The sequence below is a fragment of the Lathyrus oleraceus genome, chromosome 3 (assembly GCF_024323335.1).
Source record: "Lathyrus oleraceus cultivar Zhongwan6 chromosome 3, CAAS_Psat_ZW6_1.0, whole genome shotgun sequence".
In the NCBI taxonomy this organism is placed as follows: Eukaryota; Viridiplantae; Streptophyta; class Magnoliopsida; order Fabales; family Fabaceae; genus Lathyrus; species Lathyrus oleraceus.
In genome coordinates this window covers 155,539,114-155,558,263 of record NC_066581.1, presented here as the reverse complement: position 1 = coordinate 155,558,263, position 19,150 = coordinate 155,539,114, and the positions used below count along the sequence as shown (strand labels likewise).

Here is a 19,150-nt window from a genome sequence, read left to right as displayed (position 1 = left end):
GCATTTGATTTGTGCTTTCAATTTTGCAAAAACATGAAGTTCATGATGAACACCATCATACTCCCATCTCTGATTTCTCCATTTATAGGAATCTAGAGTGGAAGTGAATGGTATAAGAGTGATGTACATCACTTCCTCTTTCGATTGATGCCTAGATCGCTTCATTTGGTTAATATTTTTCCTCTGCAACTCTTGCCGGAATTCTGAGGCTCACCGGAGAAGACGGTGGCTCCGGTGGCCGTCATAACTCCAGATCAATACCTGGCCACACGATCTTGTTTCCAGATCTAATCTGGACCGTTCCATGTTATGACTTAATTAATGGCTGCATGTGACTCGGTTGACTCAAGTGTTTGGTGGATGCGCACACATGATCTGTTTGATGTGCCAGCTCAATTAATGAGCTTCTGATCCAACGCTTCTCATTTTTTCTCATTTTTAATTTCTGATTTTATTTTCTTTAATTCCAATTATTTTCAAAAATTAATATCTCTCTCATTTTTAATCCAAAAATTATGGGACCAATTGCATTAGTCTCCAAATAAATTCTAGTTCCTATTTCTTATTTTTAATATTTTTTATTTTGTCATTTGATATTTTTCATGAATTTTCTCTTTTCTGGTTATTTTTAATTCATTTTAAATAGTTTTTGATATTCAAAAAATACAAAAATATTTTCCTAACCTATTTGAATGATGATGGATCTATGAAATATATTCTCATCAATTTTTAAATTGATTTGAGATTTATTTGAGATTTTAGTTCAATTAGGTTATTTTTATTCATTTTTAATTGATTAAAAATAGTTTCTGACTTTTAAAAATGCTGAATTTTTTTTGTCAAACTTTGTTTGACCTTGTTGAACTTGGGATAAATTACTTGGACCTTCCAAGGTTGATTTGAAGTAATTTTGAAGTTTCACCTTTTCTTTTATTTTTAATTCAAGTTTATTTTAAATATTAAAAAATGCTAAAAATATTTTATTCTTTTCTTGACTTCCAATCTTCATCTCACTCCTGTTTTTGATTGTTTGATTTTGACTTTCAATGTCATTGGTTAACATATGTGGATGGGTACATGTTACTTCATTTAATGCATTTTAATTTTGCCATTTTCCTTTCTCTTATTCATTTCCTTCTTCTTCTTCTTCTTCTTCTTCTTCTTCTTTTTTCTTTTTGATCAATGAGTTGAAGGTTGATAAGTTGGCATTGATTAGGGAAACTCAATCTTCCTTGATTCAAATCTAATTCATCTTGATCAATTGATCAAGTGAATGGCTTTGCATTAAGGATAGGTTGTTTCCTAAATCATGCAAAAGGCTTAAACCAATACAAGATCAATTCTCTTCTTTTTGGCATGGCAAGTTGTTGAGACTTGGTTCACTAATCAAGACTCCTAACTTGTGTTTGTTGCCTACATTACTATTGACCGGCCTCAGATAGTTGTGACTTCTACATAAGTCCAATTACGATTGATTAACATAGCGCTAAATTTGCCTTATGGCACACTAACTACTAACACTAACTATTGACAATTAACATTTACTTTATGCACTTTACTTTTATTGCAATTTACTATTCTTGCACATATTATCCATTTGCTTTTCTCTTTGCTCACTTGAGCACATGTTTATGTTAATGCCATTTTCCTTTTGCTTACTTGAGCACATGTTTATGTTAATGCCATTTGCCTTTTGCTCACTTGAGCACATAATTGTGTATATATTATTATGCTTGTGTTTTGTTTTGATTGTTGTGAACCAAATGCAAAGAAATGGACTTAGTTTTTAGGAATTTCCCTATGAAAAGAATGGAGAATTGGACTTAGATTCTAGGACCTTCCTTATGCAAAATTGGAGTAAATGGACCTTAATGATGAAGATGGATTAGAAGAACCAAATCTCTAAACTCACTCTTGTCCATTCTTGTTTTACTTCATGGAACTTTTGATGTGTGTGCTTTTGTGCTAGGGACTCTATGAACTCAATTGAAGGACCATTGTCATGTTCATCCAAAGTGAGAGAGACAAGATACATTGAGGATCTCTTAAGAGGCTTGTTTGATGATTGTTTATGCTTTGTGTGATTGCTTATTCCAAAGGATGGGAGCTACTTGGATCATCAATATGATCTCAAGAGAGGAACTCCATTGTGGTTTTATTTCTTTATCTCACCTTTTTTGTTTTATTTAGGATCCTAGCCATTCTTCTTCTTCTCTCCACTCTAACCCAAGCCAAAACCTTTTGTGCAAACATTTAACCATTGTTTTCAAACATTAGAAACCTAAGCCGTATGTTTTTGATTTTCAAACTTTTCTCTTCATGACACTTATTTAGAATTGAATCTTTAAGTCAATTAACTTTGACCATTTTTTGCATATACTTCTAATTGGTAAATATAACCCATTCAAATATCTTTTTTTTATGGTTCCAATGGCCACTTTATTAATCAAAATCTTTCATAACCTTTAGTTATTAGGTTTGAGTTATCCTTGTGGTAGATGTAATACTCACCTATATCCTTAGTGATGGACAATGAGTCTTCCATGCTTATTATAGGGTTAACCCCCTCACTAGCATGTTGAAGCTATCCTCACATGGTGGATTTGTGGTTTGGTTGAGTTTTCTCCCTTTGATAACAAAAGACCTTAAGACTTTTGGACCAATCAATTCACCAACTCTTTTGAGATTTTTACCCCGAACTACGAGGTTTTGATCCTAATCTTTTTTATAAGATGGTACGTAGGCAATGGGTTTATCCATCCAAACACAAAATGTAAATAACTTGTATATTCTCTTCTCATCTCTTCAATCATGTTTGCACAAACCAAATTTTTCACAAAAACAACAACCTTTACAACAAATATGAAAAGGGCTCCCTAGGAGTACCTAGGATGTTTTGGGTGCCTAACACCTTCCCATTACATAACCAACCCCCTTACCCAGATCACTGTTTCTTTTACTAGTTTTTGTTAAAACTTTTAGGTTTTTGTTCGCTTTCTAACCATTCCTTTGGATAAATAGAAGTGCGGTGGCGACTCGACTTGTATGGTTTACCTTGGATTTAGTCAATGTCTCTAATGGTAACGAATACCCCGCTACAGTCTTGAACCTTGGTCTTCAATGGATAACAGTTTTCTACGTCATGTCCGGGAGCACCGGAATGATAAACACAGTGTAACTCGGGCTTGTACCACCACTGAGGGTTGGTAGGTATAGTCGGTGGGTCTCGTGGAGTAATTAGCTCCCTCTCTATCAAAGAGGGATACAATTCTGCATAGGTAATGGGAATAGGATCAAAGGTGACCCTCTTCCTCTCATAGCTTGTACTGGCTTGATTGTTGTTTTGAGACTGGTAGGCCTGCTGTTGAGGACGGTGCTGTTGTTGTTTATATTATTGATATTGTTGCTGCTGGTTATTGTTGTGTTGTTGATATTGCTGATTATCTCTGAAAATAGGTGCTATGTGAGCCACCTGATGCTGGTTACCGGTAGGACGCACGGTCTTCCGTCTCACTAAGGGTCTTCTAGGTTTAACATGGGAGGTCACAACATGTGCCTCACCATCTTTCTTCTTTCTAAACGCCCCATATCGTTTGGAAGAAGAGCCTTCTTCTCTGGTCAGGCGCCCTTCCTGACTCCTTCCTCCAGGCGCATCCCCATGTTCACCATCTCAGTGAAATTAGAAGGAGCGCTAGCAATCATCCACTCATAGTAAAATGAGCTCAAGGTCTTCAAGAAGATCTTGGTCATTTTTGTCTCCTCCAGCGGGGGAACAATCTGTGCTGCTAACTCTCGCCACCTCTGAGCGTACTCTTTAAAAGTTTCCTTGTCCTTCTGGGACATGGCTCTCAATTGATCCCTTTCGGGATCCATATCCACGTTATACTTGTATTGCTTGACGAAAGCTTCGCCAAGATCGTTGAAGGATCGAATGTTCGCGCTGTCCAAGCCCATGTACCATCTCAGGGCAGCACCGGACAAACTGTCCTGGAAGTAGTGAATGAGAAGCTGATCGTTGTCGGTCTGAGTCGACATCTTCCTGGCATACATAACCAGGTGGCTGAGAGGGAAAGTTATTCCCTTGTACTTTTCAAAGTCAGGCACTTTGAAATTTACTGGGATTTTGACATTTGGGACCAAGCAGAGTTCAGCAGCAGACTTGCCAAAAAGGTCCTTTCCTCGGAGAGTTGTCAATTACTTGCGGAGCTCAAGAAACTGATCATTCATAGAATCCATCTTTTCATAGACATCTGGGCCCTCAGACGACTTAGAATGGTAGATGGTGTCGTTTACTCTGGGCATAGTATGCACGACAGGAGGTGGAATGGCGAGGACCGGGCTAGATGCCGGAAGAGAAGCAAAGGCGGGCGCAGAACCCTTAGGAATAAAGTTGGGAGGCATCCCCCAAGGAATCCTGGTTGGCATAGTTGTTGGTGCAAAGTGGGCGCTGGCAGCAAGCACGGTTGAAGAGGCAATCTTGGAGATGACTGTCCTCTGGGGAGGAGTTGAAGGTGTCGGAGACGACTGGCTCTGGGCAGCCATGAATGACTCCATTAGGGCAATCAATCTGGCCACTTCCTCCTTGAGTTCACGGTTCTCTTGCTCCAAATGATCCATTAGTCTTGATGCGTTGGCTCGGGTGTAGTACTGGTGAGTCAGCTTGTCTTCAAAATAAATGAAGAACACAGAGTTAGACCATTGAACAAGAAGCCTGGAGAAAAACCTGCTTATGCATATGATGCATGCAATGCTTGTGTATATGATTTATTTTTTATATCAAAAGAACTTTAGAGTCACTACGCCAAAAACTGGAATAGACAGCGCACCTTAGAGGGCGCTTTATTACAAAAGTGCACTCTAAAGTGAAGCGAAAAAATAAGGAGCGAACAACTGGAATAGACAGCGCACTTTAGAGGGCGCTTTTGTAATAAAGCGCCCTCTAAGGTGAAGCGAAAAAATAAGGAGGAGATAGAGGGACAACAATACAGGGCGCTTTTTAGAAAGCGCCCTCTAAGGTTACCCTTAGAGGGCGCTTTTAAAAAAGCGCTCTATAAGTCCATGTGCATTTCCAGTTTATAAAGCGCTTTTGGAAAGCCTTAGAGAGCGCTTTCATAAGCGCCCTCTTAGGCCCCCTTTAGAGGGCGCTTTTTTTCCACAAGCGCCCTCTAAGGTCCCCTTTAGTAAACATTAAAATTATAACATACTGCGCGTTTTGTTATTTCACTCTCTGTTATTTTCGTTCTTTTTCACGTTAGGGTTCTCACTACTACGATTTTCGCTACTTCTAAGACGTTCTCCTTCCACCTCTGTTAGATCTACGATGTTTCCTCCTTCTATTAATTCGTTGTTAGCTGTTCAATTTTGACACCATAGGTATTTTTCTAATCTTCATATGGGTCTTTTATAATTAATGCATCACTATCTTTTCTTTTTTTACTCTCTTACAGGGTAAGGAGTATGTGTTCGTTGCCAATTCAGATAACTTGGGTGCCCTAGTTGATTTGAGTATCCTTCCTTATGTTTTATTTTCTATTACATTTTGGTTGTATTGCTTGTTTGTTATTTGTACATGCAAAGGGTATCTCAAGTACAACGGTATCCTTGACTGGTTAATCAAGAAATCTTAAATCATTTGATCCAGAACAAGAATGAATATTGTATGGAGGTAAATAAAGATAGATGTTATCAAGAAACTTCCATTTAGATTTAGACCTACATAATATTGATTTTTTTTCTTGGGGCTTGTAATACAGGTGACTCCCAAGACATTGGCTGATGTGAAGGGTGGCACTCTTATTTCTTATGAAGGAAGGGTTCAGGCACGTATCTGTTGCTCAATTCATTTCTTCTCAACCAAAATTTATTTGATTAAGTCAGTAAACTTATGATCAATTAGAATCTTAAGGTATTGATGCTAAGTGACATTATCTTTGATTGTTTAATGCAGCTCCTGGAAATTGCCCAAGTCCCAGATGAACATGTAAGCCACTAAATCTGTCTTGTATTCATTCTTAGATCATCTCCCTTTCCCAAGTGTAGGCACTAGGTAATTGTTTTTGTAAATTATAAAGCATAAGGATCTTGGTTAACTATGCGGGTTTTTATGACTAAGAAGGAAATGACTCGTCTGCTTTTAAATAGCCATATTTGGTTGGCTGTCAAGGACCTTTAAGTTGAATTGGTGCTAACAAGTTGTTAAATACTTGTTTGACCATAAAGCTCATGGCTAGGCAAAACCAGTTATTAATAATAGATCAGGAAAGTTAAAAGACTCACTGCTGTCATTTTGAATAAAATAACACTATTTATTTAATGGAAATTTTGAAGGTCGGAAATCATATATTCAACATAAGGAACTACGGATAGTTATGAAGCATCATTTATTCACTAAACCCTTTTACACTGTCAGCTCTTGTTTTGATAATAGCTCCTATGTTGAGAAAACAAAAAGCCTGTTGAATTGAACGAGACTTGGCGACATCTTATGAACTATAATCATGAATTGTCAATATTCTATTTTAAAGTTTTATCCACCGTTGACATTAATGATGACTCCTTAATTAGGATTTAGAGTGACAACTGGGAAGTGAGTGATATGATGTTCAAACACATATTTGCAATTTTTTTGGGGTTTATTTGTTACCATAAGAAGTAATAAAGTGGATCTTTATCATAATATTGTTAACAAAATCTACCCTACCCTCTCCATTTCCTCTCAGTTTACCATCCTCAAATTGATGCTCACTTGATAAAAGTGTGCAACACTTTTTTGACCATGATATTCTCATATTTGATCATAATTTATGGTAGCTGTAACATTCTTGTAAATTATGATGGCAAGTTATTGGCAAAGATGTTGAGAATTTTTTAGCTTGATCAATCAATGCCTGTTTTCTTGCAGGTCAGTGAATTTAAGTCGATAGAGAAGTTCAAAATTTTCAATACAAATAACTTGTAAGTTTTGTTGGTTTGCTCCCTGATTGTTATAGATTATATTCACATTTGGCGTGCTTACTATTGACAACATATGATTTACAGATGGGTGAACTTAAAAGCAATTAAAAGGCTTGTTGAGGCTGATGCTCTGAAGATGGAGATTATTCCCAATCCTAAGGTTAATATCGGTCATTTTCAATAAACAGGCAATAGCTCATCTTTTCCGTTTGTTTTATTTTTTTTTATAGGGTTGCTATAGCGTTGGCTAGTCGCCCGACTCTTTGACATTAAGATCTAAATTGCTGACAAAATTTGTGAATTTAGGAAGTTGATGGAGTAAAAGTTGATCTGAAGTTAAAGTTCCAGAAGGGTACTCTTCAGATATTAGAAGACTTGTGTCTATGAAAGACCTCAAGTTAAAGAGTTTAAAGATCCATGATTATATAAGGGGATTACGCAGCAAATCGAGTCAGTTGCATAAAAAAAAGAAGGTATAAACACAATTATATGATATTTATGCATAGAAAATATTAATTCTTGATCTTATACTTCACCTAACTAATTTTATGATATTTTAGGTTCATGCTATTGATATTGAACAAAAAGAGGTTGTTGCTAAGAATACTGCGGCTAGCAAAAAAAACATACATCTCAGAGATGCTTTTGCTACTTAGTTTTATTTCTTTTTAAGTTATGAATTGGTTGTATATTTAGAATCTTTAGAAGTTAAACGATTATATATCAGTGGATTGTTGTATATGTATGGATTGTTGTATATAAGGCTTGTTGAATGCAATGTGTGAAAAAGGGCTTCAAATTATACAGTTTTAGGTGTACTGCTTCAATATACAGGTTGTCTAAAATAAATAAAAAAATATAGCGCTTTTTAAATTTTTTTTTTAAATAACCACCCACTTTAGAGGGCGCTTTCCAAAATAAGCGCCCTCTAAACCCTTTAAATTTCCACTTTAGAGGGCGCTTTTCAGTAAAAGCGCCCTCTAAACCCTTAAAAGTTTCCACTTTAGAGGGCGCTTTCCAGTAAAAGCGCCCTCTAAACCCTTAAAAGTTTCCACTTTAGAGGGCGCTTTCTTTAAAAAGCGCCCTCTAAAGTGGCCCTTAAAGGGCTTAAAGAGCCACTTTAGAGAGCGCTTTCACCAAGAAAAAAAACGCTGTCTTTACCTATGCCAGCGCCAGATTAGAGGGCGCTTTAAAGCGCTGTTATAGGCCAAAAAAAGCGCCCTCTTTTCCCTTATTTGGCGTAGTGAGTCCTATTTGCAAATATGGAAATATTAAACATTTATCACATATGGAAATATCACATCAATAATATTTGGAAATATTTTTACACCAAAGAAGTACAGTCTTGGTAACCAAATATAATACAAGAGAGAAGGAAAATGAACATCCTATGGAACCCTAGAAACAATCATCTAAAGCTCTGGAGACTGGAAGATAAGTTGCACGAAGCCTCTTCACCTCCCTCTCACGGGCTGCCTCCATATCTGCCTTCTCTTTGGCGAGTCGATCATACTTCCTCTTCCAGAACTTGGAAGATTGAGGAAGAAGAGAAGTCAATGCATCATCAGGCTCATCAATAACCTGGTGCTCAAGGAACTCTATCAAAGCATCCTTCTCTCTAATCTGCTGAAGCAACTCCTCTCGTTCACGGATCCAGGCACGTGAACGGTCTTCGTCTCTCAACTCCTCTACTCCTTAGTCAGAGAGGGTTGAAGGCCCAACCACAACCAAAGATGTAGGTCTTGGATACTCATAAGGCATGAGGTACTCGGAAGCTCTCCTCCTAACCCAAGAGGTATAGGGTTCCAAAGCAATACAGTTCTTCGGACCCAACTCTTTCCTTCCCTTCCTATGGATCTTGCGCCAAGTGCGGACCATCCTGCCCTTCATGTTCTGGGGATCTTTACCCTCTTGAAAGAACACACCTTCTAACAAAATGTTATTAGGTTTATACTTTAAGGGGAATCCAAGCTGATGACGTGCCAAAATAGGGTTGTAGTTAATCCCACCACATGTACCAAGAAGAGGCACATTGGAGAATCACCACAAGAGTCGATAATCTGCACACCATCATATACACGGTTGTACCAAAAGATATCATCATTAGTGAGAGACATAAGCCTCGTGGACCATCGTAGACATCCTTTGTTCTCCTTGAAGGCGACCGTCTCAGCAAGTGCGATATAAACCACTTGTACAGTAGAGGCAAACAACACACAATGGTACTACCACCCTTTGCATTCCTCATATGCAAAGAAAAGTAAGTGTCACCCAACAGAGTCAGAACGGGATTAATAGTAGAGAAAATCCTAATAGCGTTCACATCCACAAACTTGTCGTTGTTGTGGAATAACACTAGCCCATAGATGAGAAGTACAAATATGGCTTCAAAGGCGTCCTCACTCATGGCCTTCACATATATAGTAGATTGAGCGATGAGGAACTCAGAAGGGAGACCTTGAATTCCACCTTTGGTAGTCATATGAGCACCAACCAGAGATTCATCTATATGCAACATATCAGCTATCTCTTGAGAAGTAGGAATACTCTCTAAACCACTGAACGACAACTGGTCTAGGATAGGTATACCCACAAGGTAGGCATACTCCTCAAGCGTGGGAAAAAGCTGGAAATCCGGAAATGTGAAGCAATGGTATAAGGGATCATAGAACTGCACCAATACACTCATCAATCCTTCGTCCACTTGAGTAGTCAGAACAGACAGAAGCTTCCCATAACGGGCTTTGAAACCCAAGGGATCTAATACATAGGATGTAAAATTCCTTAGCTCCTTCAAGTCGGGTTGTCTGAAACTGTACTTCTTCATATTCCTTCTTTGTCTTTCCATGTCTGAAAATTTGCAAATAGACGTCTTAAGTTCCTTGAAAATTTTCTCATTATTGATGATATGGATGCAAATGGGTGCATGAATGCATGGATGCAACAATCACACTAAAGGATCAAGCAAAGCACACCACACAAAGGTCATGGGATGGATCAAGTCATCCTTAATATCAATCATCCATTTTGGTGGATTATGGTTTACACCTTATCAACACCCAAGTTCCATTGATATTAACGATACAAGAATGGATCAACCATGAATCAAGGGTTTGTTGCAAGTCACGAGCATGGAGTCTCGGTTAAGAACCACCCAAAAGGCGTGTACTAGGGTTAAACCTGCCAAACATGTTCTACAAGAGGTTCCCATAGTCATCATCCCATATTTCGGATATTATCGGATAAACGACTACTCGTATTCCAAAAATATTCTCAAGAGAGACTCTTATGAGTCTAGTATCGCGTAACAATCGTATCAAATCTTACACTTGAACTTCCTTCGCACTACGTCCTAAAAATAGGCCAAAATGGGCTTGGTAAACTAAGGTCCTTGGCTTCTAAGGTCTATATTGGAAAGAGTAATGCCTAACCACGACTACTCGTGTTACATTATTGATCCCAACATGACCTCCACCAAGTGAATGGGCTTGCAAGTCAACTTTCTAAGGAATAACTCCACACAAGTTGACAAGACTATGCCATTCTCCTATCCTAAGTGCACTCGAGTTCGGGTATAGAACTCATCTCACAAAGATCACCAAGCATACAAAGAATTAATATTCAAGCAATTCAATGATTACATACAATACAGTAATCACAAATTGCACAAAAAATATGTCACAAAATAATATACAATACAATACAACAATTATGAAAAGTAGGCAAAATCCACTAGGCAAATTTCCCCAGCAGAGTCGCCACTTATCTAAAGCGGGGTATTCGTTACCATTAGAGATATTGACTAAATCCAAGGTAAACCATACAAGTCGAGTCTCCGCCGCACTTCTATTTATCCAAATGAATGGTTAGAAACCGAACAAAAACCTAAAACTTTTATCGAATCAAAAACTAGTAAAACTGTCAGAGATCGGGGTAAGGGGGTTGGTTATGCAATGGGAAGGTTTTAAGCACCCAAAACATCCTAGGTACTCCTAGGGAGCCCTTTTCACACTTGTTGTAAGGTTGGTATTTTGTGAAAATTTATTTGTGCAAACATGATTGAAGAGATGAGAAAAGAATATACAAGTTATTTACAATTTGTGTTTGGATGGATAAACCCATTGCCTACGTACCATCTTAGAAAAGATTAGGATCAAAACCTCGTAGTTCGGGGTAAAAATCTCAAAACAAGTTGGTGAATTGATTGGTCCAAAAGCCTTAAGGTCTTTTGTTATCCAAGGGAGAAAACTCAACCTAAAACCACAAATCCACCATGTGAGGATAGCTTCAACATGCTAATGAGGTGTTAACCCTATAATAAGCATGGAAGACTCATTGTCCATCACTAAGGATATAGGTGAGTATTACATCTACCTCAAGGATAACTCAAACCTAATAGCTAAAGGTTATGAAAAAGTTTTTGATTAAGAGAGTGGCCATTGAAACCACAAAAGTATTTGAATGAGTTATATTTACCAATGAAAAGTATTTACAAAATATGGTCAAAGTTGACTTAAAGGTTCAATTCAAAATAAGTGTTATGAAAAGAAAGTTTGAAAATCAAAAGCATAATGCTTAGGTTTCTAATGTTTAAAAAGAAGTGTTAATGTTTGCACAAAAAGTTTTGGCTTGGGTTAGAGTGGAGGGAAGAAGAAGAATGGCTAAAGTCCTAATCATACAAGAGATGAAGGATAAGAAACAAGACTACAAATTGAGTTCCTCTCTTGAGATCATATTGATGATCCAAGTAGCTCCCATCCTTTGGAATATGCAAGCAAAATAAGTGTAAGCTCAAGCAATCAACATAATCAAATAAGCTCTTAGAAGATCCCCAATGGCTCTTGTATCTTTCACTTTGGATGAACATGGCAATGGTTCTTCAATTTGGCTCAAATAGGATTCCCTAGCACAAAAGCACACACATCAAAGAGTTCTATAAAGTAAATTAAGAATGGATAAGAGTGAGTTAAGATATTTGGTCCTTCTAATCCATCTTCAACATTAGGCAGTTTACTCCAATTTTGCATAGGGAATGTCCTAGAAACTAAGTCCATTTGTCCATTTTTGCATTTGGTCCACAACAATCAAAACAAAACACAAGCACAATAATATATACACAATTATGTGCTCAAGTGAGCAAAAGGCAAATTGCATTAACATAAACATGTGCTCAAGTAAGCAAAGAGCAAAAGCAAATGAATAATATGTACAAGAATAGTAAATTGCATAACTGTAAAGAGCAAGAATTAAATGTTAATGGTTAATGGTTAGTGTTAGAGTTAGTGCACCATAAGGCAATTTAGCGCTATGTTAAGCAATCGTAATTGGACTTATGTAGAAGTCACAACTATCTGAGGCCGGTCAATAATAATGTAGGCAACAACACAAGTTAGAGATTTTGATTAGTGAATCAAACTCCTACAACTTGCCATGCCAAAAAGAAGACGAGAAATGATCTTGTATTGATTTAGGTTCTTTGCATAATTAGGAAGCAACCTATCCTTAATGCAAAGCCATTCACTTGATCCATGATCAAGATGAATTAGATTTGAATCAAGGAAGATTAAACCTCCATGTATCAATGCTAACCACCAATCTTTAACTCATTGATCAAAAAAAGAAGAAGAAGAAGAAGAAGAAGAAGAAGAAGAAGAAGATGAAGAATTAAAATATATTAATAGAAATGGAATAAGATAATCAACAAGCATTGACCAAAGATAGAGAAGATCAAGGTCAAACAATAGAAAACAGAAGCAAAATGAAGATTAGAAGTCAAGAAACAAATAAAATATTTTTGGTATTTTTCAATATTAAAATAAAACTTGAATTAAAATAATAAAGAAAGGTTAAACTTCAAACTCACTTCAAATCAACTTTGAAAAGTCCAAGTGAATTATCCCAAGTTCAACAAGGTCAAACAAAGTTTGACAAAAAATTTCAGCATTTTTAGAAGTCAGAAACTATTTTAAATCAATTAAAATGCATAAAAATAACCTAATTGAACTAAAATCTCAAATAAATCTCAAATCAATTAATAAATTGATGAGAATATTTTTCATAGATCTATCATCATTCAAAGAGGTTGGAAAAATACTTTTGTATTTTTTGGATATCAAAAACTATTTTAAATGAATTAAAAATAAGCAGAAAAGAGAAAATTACTAAAAAATATCAAATGATAAAATAAAAAATATTAAAAACCGTTTTTAGAAACTAGAAATTAAAAGGAGAAAAATGAAATTGGTCTCATATTTTTTGGACCAATAATGAAGGAGTTATGAATTTTTAAAGAGAAATGGAATTAAAAGAAATAAAAGAAATTATAATCAAAAATTAAAAAAAAGGAAAATGTGTGGACCGTTTGATCTGAGCTCATTAATTGAGATGGCAAATCATGAGGTCAGGAGGCGCACGCCTACCATGTGCATGAGTCAACTGAAGCGCACCAAGCCAATAATAAAGTCATAACAATGGCGGCATGGGATTAGATCTGGAAACTGAGATGGACGACTCAGATCCAATCTGGAGACCAGACGGTGGCCAGCGCCACCGTCTTCTCTGGCCAACTTCCGTCCAAGTCCAAAATTGCAGAGCATCAAATGTTAACCAAAAGACACGATCCAGGCATCAATCGAGAGCTGGGGTGATGTACATCACCCCTGTACCAACCAAATCCACTCTAGATTTCTACATTGAGAGAAATCAGAGATGGAAGGTCTGTGGTGTTCAAATGAACTTCATGATTTTTGAAAATTGAAATCTCAATAGTGTTGCCTCTCTGCAGAGGACTTCAGATCACACAACAACAACAAGAAATAAGCACTATGCAAGCTGATTCGAAGAAAATAAAGTGTGAGGTGAACCTATGATTTGCAGGGCTTGGAGTCACAATTCCTTGATGCTAATGCTTACAGTTCAATCTATGGATCAAGGTAAAGAGGTTTAGGAGCTTTTAGATCTGAAATTTCAATCGAGGAAATCGAAATTCAGATCTGAAAATTGAAAGAAAAGTGAGATAGTTCCTTTGGTGTGAGGGTGAGGTTTCAATTGAACAACATTTGGGGCGCCTTCAGGTTAGTGAAATGAAGCTCATATGCATTGTATTTATAGGCAAGGCAAGCTGAAAATGCATGATCATAAACTTGCATGAATGGAAAGGGCCTCCATACATGGGCCTGTACAGGCGCATAGAGGGTCCAATTCCACTTGGATTTGGTAGCTGATGCATGATAGAAGCAATTTGGACGTGCAAATTGTGTAATAATGGATCATGCAATGCAAATTTTAATGATTTTCCAAAATGTGCCATAATGTTCAAGCCTTCAAAAATGCTATGTCCAAACTTGAAACACCACCTCATGAGTAATGGTTGGAAAGATTTTTGAATAAGGATCATTTTTTATGTTGATCAAAACTCCATTTGAGCCTTGGAAATTGATGAAAAGTGGTCATGAAGTGTAGGGTGCAAAACATGCACATGTGGGATTTTCAAATTTGGCCAAAGTCCAAGCCCTCTTGTCTCAATGATGCGAGCTCCAAATGACAAACGCTTCAACATAAAAGTTGTAGGTATTTTCAAGGCAATCAATTTGGACTTAAATTTTGCATCATTTGGATTTTTGATGAAGAAGTTATGGACACTTGAAGTTGTACTTTTTCACATTTCAATGCATTTGGTCCAAAGTGACCTATAATGTTTTGCATTATCACATGTATTTCTTTTGAGATTTTTAAATTTTTCTCAACATAACATTTGAATTAGATATCGTAAGATTTCCAATACATTTGATCCCACCTAAAAATCATGAAAAATGAAGGAGTTATGTTCTTGGGAAGTTAACCCAAAATTAGGGTTTCAGTCAAAATGACCTATAATGTCTTGGAATGGATGATGATATCCCAAGCTTCAAATAAATTTTTGATGAACATTAAAGTTGTTCATATGGTCCTTAAGAACATATTTTCTCTTGGGATCATCTCCATTTGACAAACACATCAAATGTTAGGTCTCAGTGTATTTCAAAATAGTCAGATGAATTGACTGATCAACTTCTCAAGTCCAAACCTCATATCTTGATGAATTGATGCTTGAGGACACTCAAATAAGTTCAAATATGCATGAAATGATGAATTAAAGAACTTTCCTTGATTGCATTTGACCATGGGTTGAGGTTGCTTCATGAGCAAGGCACAGTTGATGAACAAATGAATTAGGGTTTCCTTGGGAAACAAGCCTCAAACCCCTTGATTTGCTTTGATCAAAATGATGAATTTAGATACTTGGGAGGCATATTTGATGGATGAGAGCTTTGGGAACCATTTCCATGTTTGCTTTCATCTTCTCTTGGTCATATCAATGCACATAGGATCTTCTAGAAGCTTTGGACCTTGTGACTGCTCAAGCTACAAACAAGAGATGTTAGTGACATATTTTTGTGCTTTTGGTTAGTAAATAAAATGAGAAAATCAATAATATAAAATTCAAGCATGCTTGGTGACCTCAAACCAACTCTCAAAAGATCCCACCCAAAGGTAAAGGAGCCAAGATGCTTATGATCCTTGAGGCAATGCAAATGCAATGTTATGATATCATGAGGGATCTTAGGGTCAAAATTGGGGTCTTACAGTATTCTATATAGTAAATGATAGATGTAATTCCTATTTCTCCCCTAGGAGTCTATCCTTGATATGTTCATCTTAACCGATGACGGATATTCTCTTTTCGGTATTCTATCCAGTAACTAATAGATGTAATTCCTACTTTTCCCCGACAGTCTATCCTTGATATGTTCATCTAAGCCGATGATGGATATTCTTCCCTTTGAGTTCATCTTTGATATGTTCACTTTAACCGGTGACGAATATTCTCTTCCTTTGATCTTCTGCCCAATAACCGGTAGTTGTCAATCCTATTTGGCTTTTCCCCAAAAGGTTATTCTTACCCAGTAACTGGTAATGAATACACCTCCTATTGCTCTCAGCGAGTCATCCTTGATATGTTTACCCTAATCGGTAACGGATGTCCTCTCTGTCAGATTATGTTATCTCCTTACCCAGTAACCGGTAATAGATAATATATTTCTAGTACTCCTGTGTTGAAGTTTATTCTTCCCCCAGTTAAGTTGGAGTGCGTATTTCCTCAATGAAATCACCATTTCCTACTTGGTTCGAGTATTTCAGTTTTGTTCTGATCTATCCGTTTCCCCTGTAGACTTTTCCTTCGTCCCCGATTGAGTCCTTCCATTGATTTATTTTCATGGAATCCCTCGTGTCCCCCAGCAGTTTTAATTTGTAGCCTGACCTACGCACAACTTTTTATCCCCCAGAGCCTCTGTCTCCCCAATGAGTTTTCCTTATGGAACACATTATGCTCCTGCGGACTTTCAGTCTCTCCGGATTATTTTTCTTTGTGGCAACATTTTCCCCACAGAGATCATTTTTAACTTTTATATCATATGCATCATGAGGTCTCTTAGGGACCAAAATTTGTTTTTATATGTTGTTATTTAAGTCCATTCTACTGAGTCGATACAAAGATTTTAACCTTCATCTCCTCAGCTAGAACGTCCTCAAATAGGGGCAGCTGTAAGACCCTAAATTTGACCCTAAGATCCCTCATGCAATCTCATCACATGCATGGGCATTGGGATCACACCTTGGCATTCTCCTTACCCCTCATTCATTGGGTTTTCATTGGGAGAGATCACCAAGCACATTTGATTGTATCATACTTCATTTTTCTTTGTTTACTAACCAAAATACCAAAAATATGTCTATGTATAGTTTGTTGCTTTTGTAGGTAGTGTGTATGCTCACCTATGCTCCATCAAGCTCATATCTAGGGTTTAAAACCCTCAATGAAAGGAGTGAAATAAAGAATTGATTCACATTGGTTCTAAGCATCATATATGAATCCCCATGATCTTCACATATCATTTTGATCAAGAAATTATCAAGAGTTTGGAGTTTGTTTTCCTTGGAAACCCTAATTCATCCGGGTATCTTGTGTGACTTGTTCAACATGTTTCTTCAACAATTGATCAAATACTTCAAGGTATACTTCATATCACATCATCTTATGCATATATGATCCTCTATGAGTCCCAAAAATCAAGAGAATGTCAAGCTAGCAAGTTGGTTCATGGTGGTTGACCAAAGAAAGTCAACTGGTCAAAACTGGAGTTCCCTAGACCCTATCTCCTACAATTTTTATCATATTGTAAGACCGTAATTTTGACCCTAAGATCCCTCATGGAATCATGTTATTGCACAAGTGCATTGCCTCAAGGATCATAACATGTTTGGCTCCTTAACCCTAGGGTTGGGACTTGTTTGAGTGTTTTGAGACCACCAAGCATACTTGTATTGTATATTATTTCTTTTCTTATTTGATTAATAACCAAAAGAACAAGAATATGTCACTAACTCTTTTTGTTTTGAAGCTCAAGTGATCATGTGCCCAACAATGCTCCTAGGAGGCTCCTAAGCCCAATGCAATGGCTAGATGAAGAGGAGAAAAAGCACGGCAATGGTCAATAAAGTTCCTAATAATCATGTATGTCTCCCAAGTATCTCAATTTTCCAATTTGATCAAGATAACCCAAAGGGCTTGAAGATTGTTTCCCAAGGAAACCCTAATTTCACTAGACTTTGACTGTGCCTTGCCCATGAAGCAATCTCAACCTTTGATCAAATTTAATCAAGGGAAGTTCTTTCATTCATCATTTTATGCACACATGAGTCTATTTGAGGATCCTCAATCATTCATTCACCAAGATTGGAAGTTTGGCCTTGAAAAGTTGACCAGTTAAGTCATCTGACCAAGCTGAAGTCCAATGAGCTATAACTTTTGATGTGTTTGTCAAATGAAGATGAACCCAAAAGAAAAATTTTTCTTAAGAACCATATGAACAACTTTCATGTTCATCAAAAGTCCATTTTAAGTTTGGAAAGTCATCATTCATTTCAAAACATTATAGGTCATTTTGACTGAAACCCTAATTTTGGGTCAACTCGCAAAGGGCATAACTTCCTTATTTTTTATGATTTTTAGGTGAGACTAAAGGAATTGGAAAGCTTGAGATGTCTACCTCAAATGTTATGTTGGACAACATTTAATAATCCTAAAATAAATACATGTGATAATGCAAAACATTATAGGTCATCTTGGACCTAATTCATTGAATTTGAAAAAGTACCCAACTTCAAATGCCCATAACTTTGTCATAGAAAATCCAAATGATGCAAACTTTGAGTCTAGATTGACCATCTTGAAAAGACATACAACTCTGATAACCTTTTGGAGATCCCAAGTGCTGCAGAAGTGAAACCATAGCCCTCACCAAAGGAATCACTCAAAATAACACCTTCATGAGCTTCATTCAATAACCTTTGGAGATCCCAAGTGCTGCAGAAGTGAAACCATAGCCCTCACCAAAGGAATCACTCAATTTTTTTTATACTTTCGAGCTTGAAGTTCAGCATCATTAACTGAGTTTTAAAGCCTAATTCCTTAACCAATCACTTCCATTACATTCATAGATCAAGAAGGAGCAAGGATCTTGAGGAATTCATGGGCAGAAGCTCATCAATTCAAAGGTATCCATTCAAACTTTTTGGATCTGAATCTCCTAATTCAATGTAGTATCCTTGTGTTTTTGTGGTTTTCTGAAGTCCTCACACTTGAGGCAAGTTGTTGATACTTTCAATTCTTCATTTCATGAGCAATCCGTGTGGACACCATGATTTTCTCCTTCACCTTTTCTCTCAATATATGAAGAGTGAGGAAGATCCATTGGTACAGTGATGATCTACATCACACGAGCTTCATTTCCATGTCCTTATTTTCCATTTTTATTGAAGTTTATTTTTCTGCAAATGTGGCCGGAATTTGTTGCTTCGCCGGAGAAGATGGTGGTTTCCACCACCACCACGTGTGTCACTTCCTGGCCATTGGATCACCTTGCCACGATCTAATCTTGATCATCCGTTTCAATTACTTCATTTAATTCATGATGTGGCGCGTTTGACTTTTATGCACCGTGTTTCCTCAAATCTGAACCCTTGCCTTGTGCCACGTCAATTAATAAAACGCATTTGATGGTTGTGCATTTTTTCGTTTATTCTATTTTCTTTTTATTTTCTGTTAATTCCTTTTATTTTCAAAAATTCATTAAAAACTCATTTGAAGTCAGAA

General features: G+C 36.9%; 1 protein-coding gene across 1 annotated transcript in view; it reads left to right on the top strand.

Moving 5' to 3' along the window:
- Positions 1-5,738: 5,738 nt before the first annotated feature.
- The window catches only part of LOC127130170 (UTP--glucose-1-phosphate uridylyltransferase-like), a gene marked incomplete at its 5' end in the record, with an annotated part of 28,230 nt that continues 14,818 nt past the window's right edge, over positions 5,739-19,150 (top strand). The window contains 5 exons of the mRNA XM_051059237.1: positions 5,739-5,819; positions 5,948-5,980; positions 6,902-6,954; positions 7,039-7,114; positions 7,261-7,306. Of these exons, the coding sequence (XP_050915194.1) occupies positions 5,739-5,819; positions 5,948-5,980; positions 6,902-6,954; positions 7,039-7,114; positions 7,261-7,306 (289 nt within the window). The remainder of the gene's footprint in view (positions 5,820-5,947; positions 5,981-6,901; positions 6,955-7,038; positions 7,115-7,260; positions 7,307-19,150) is intronic.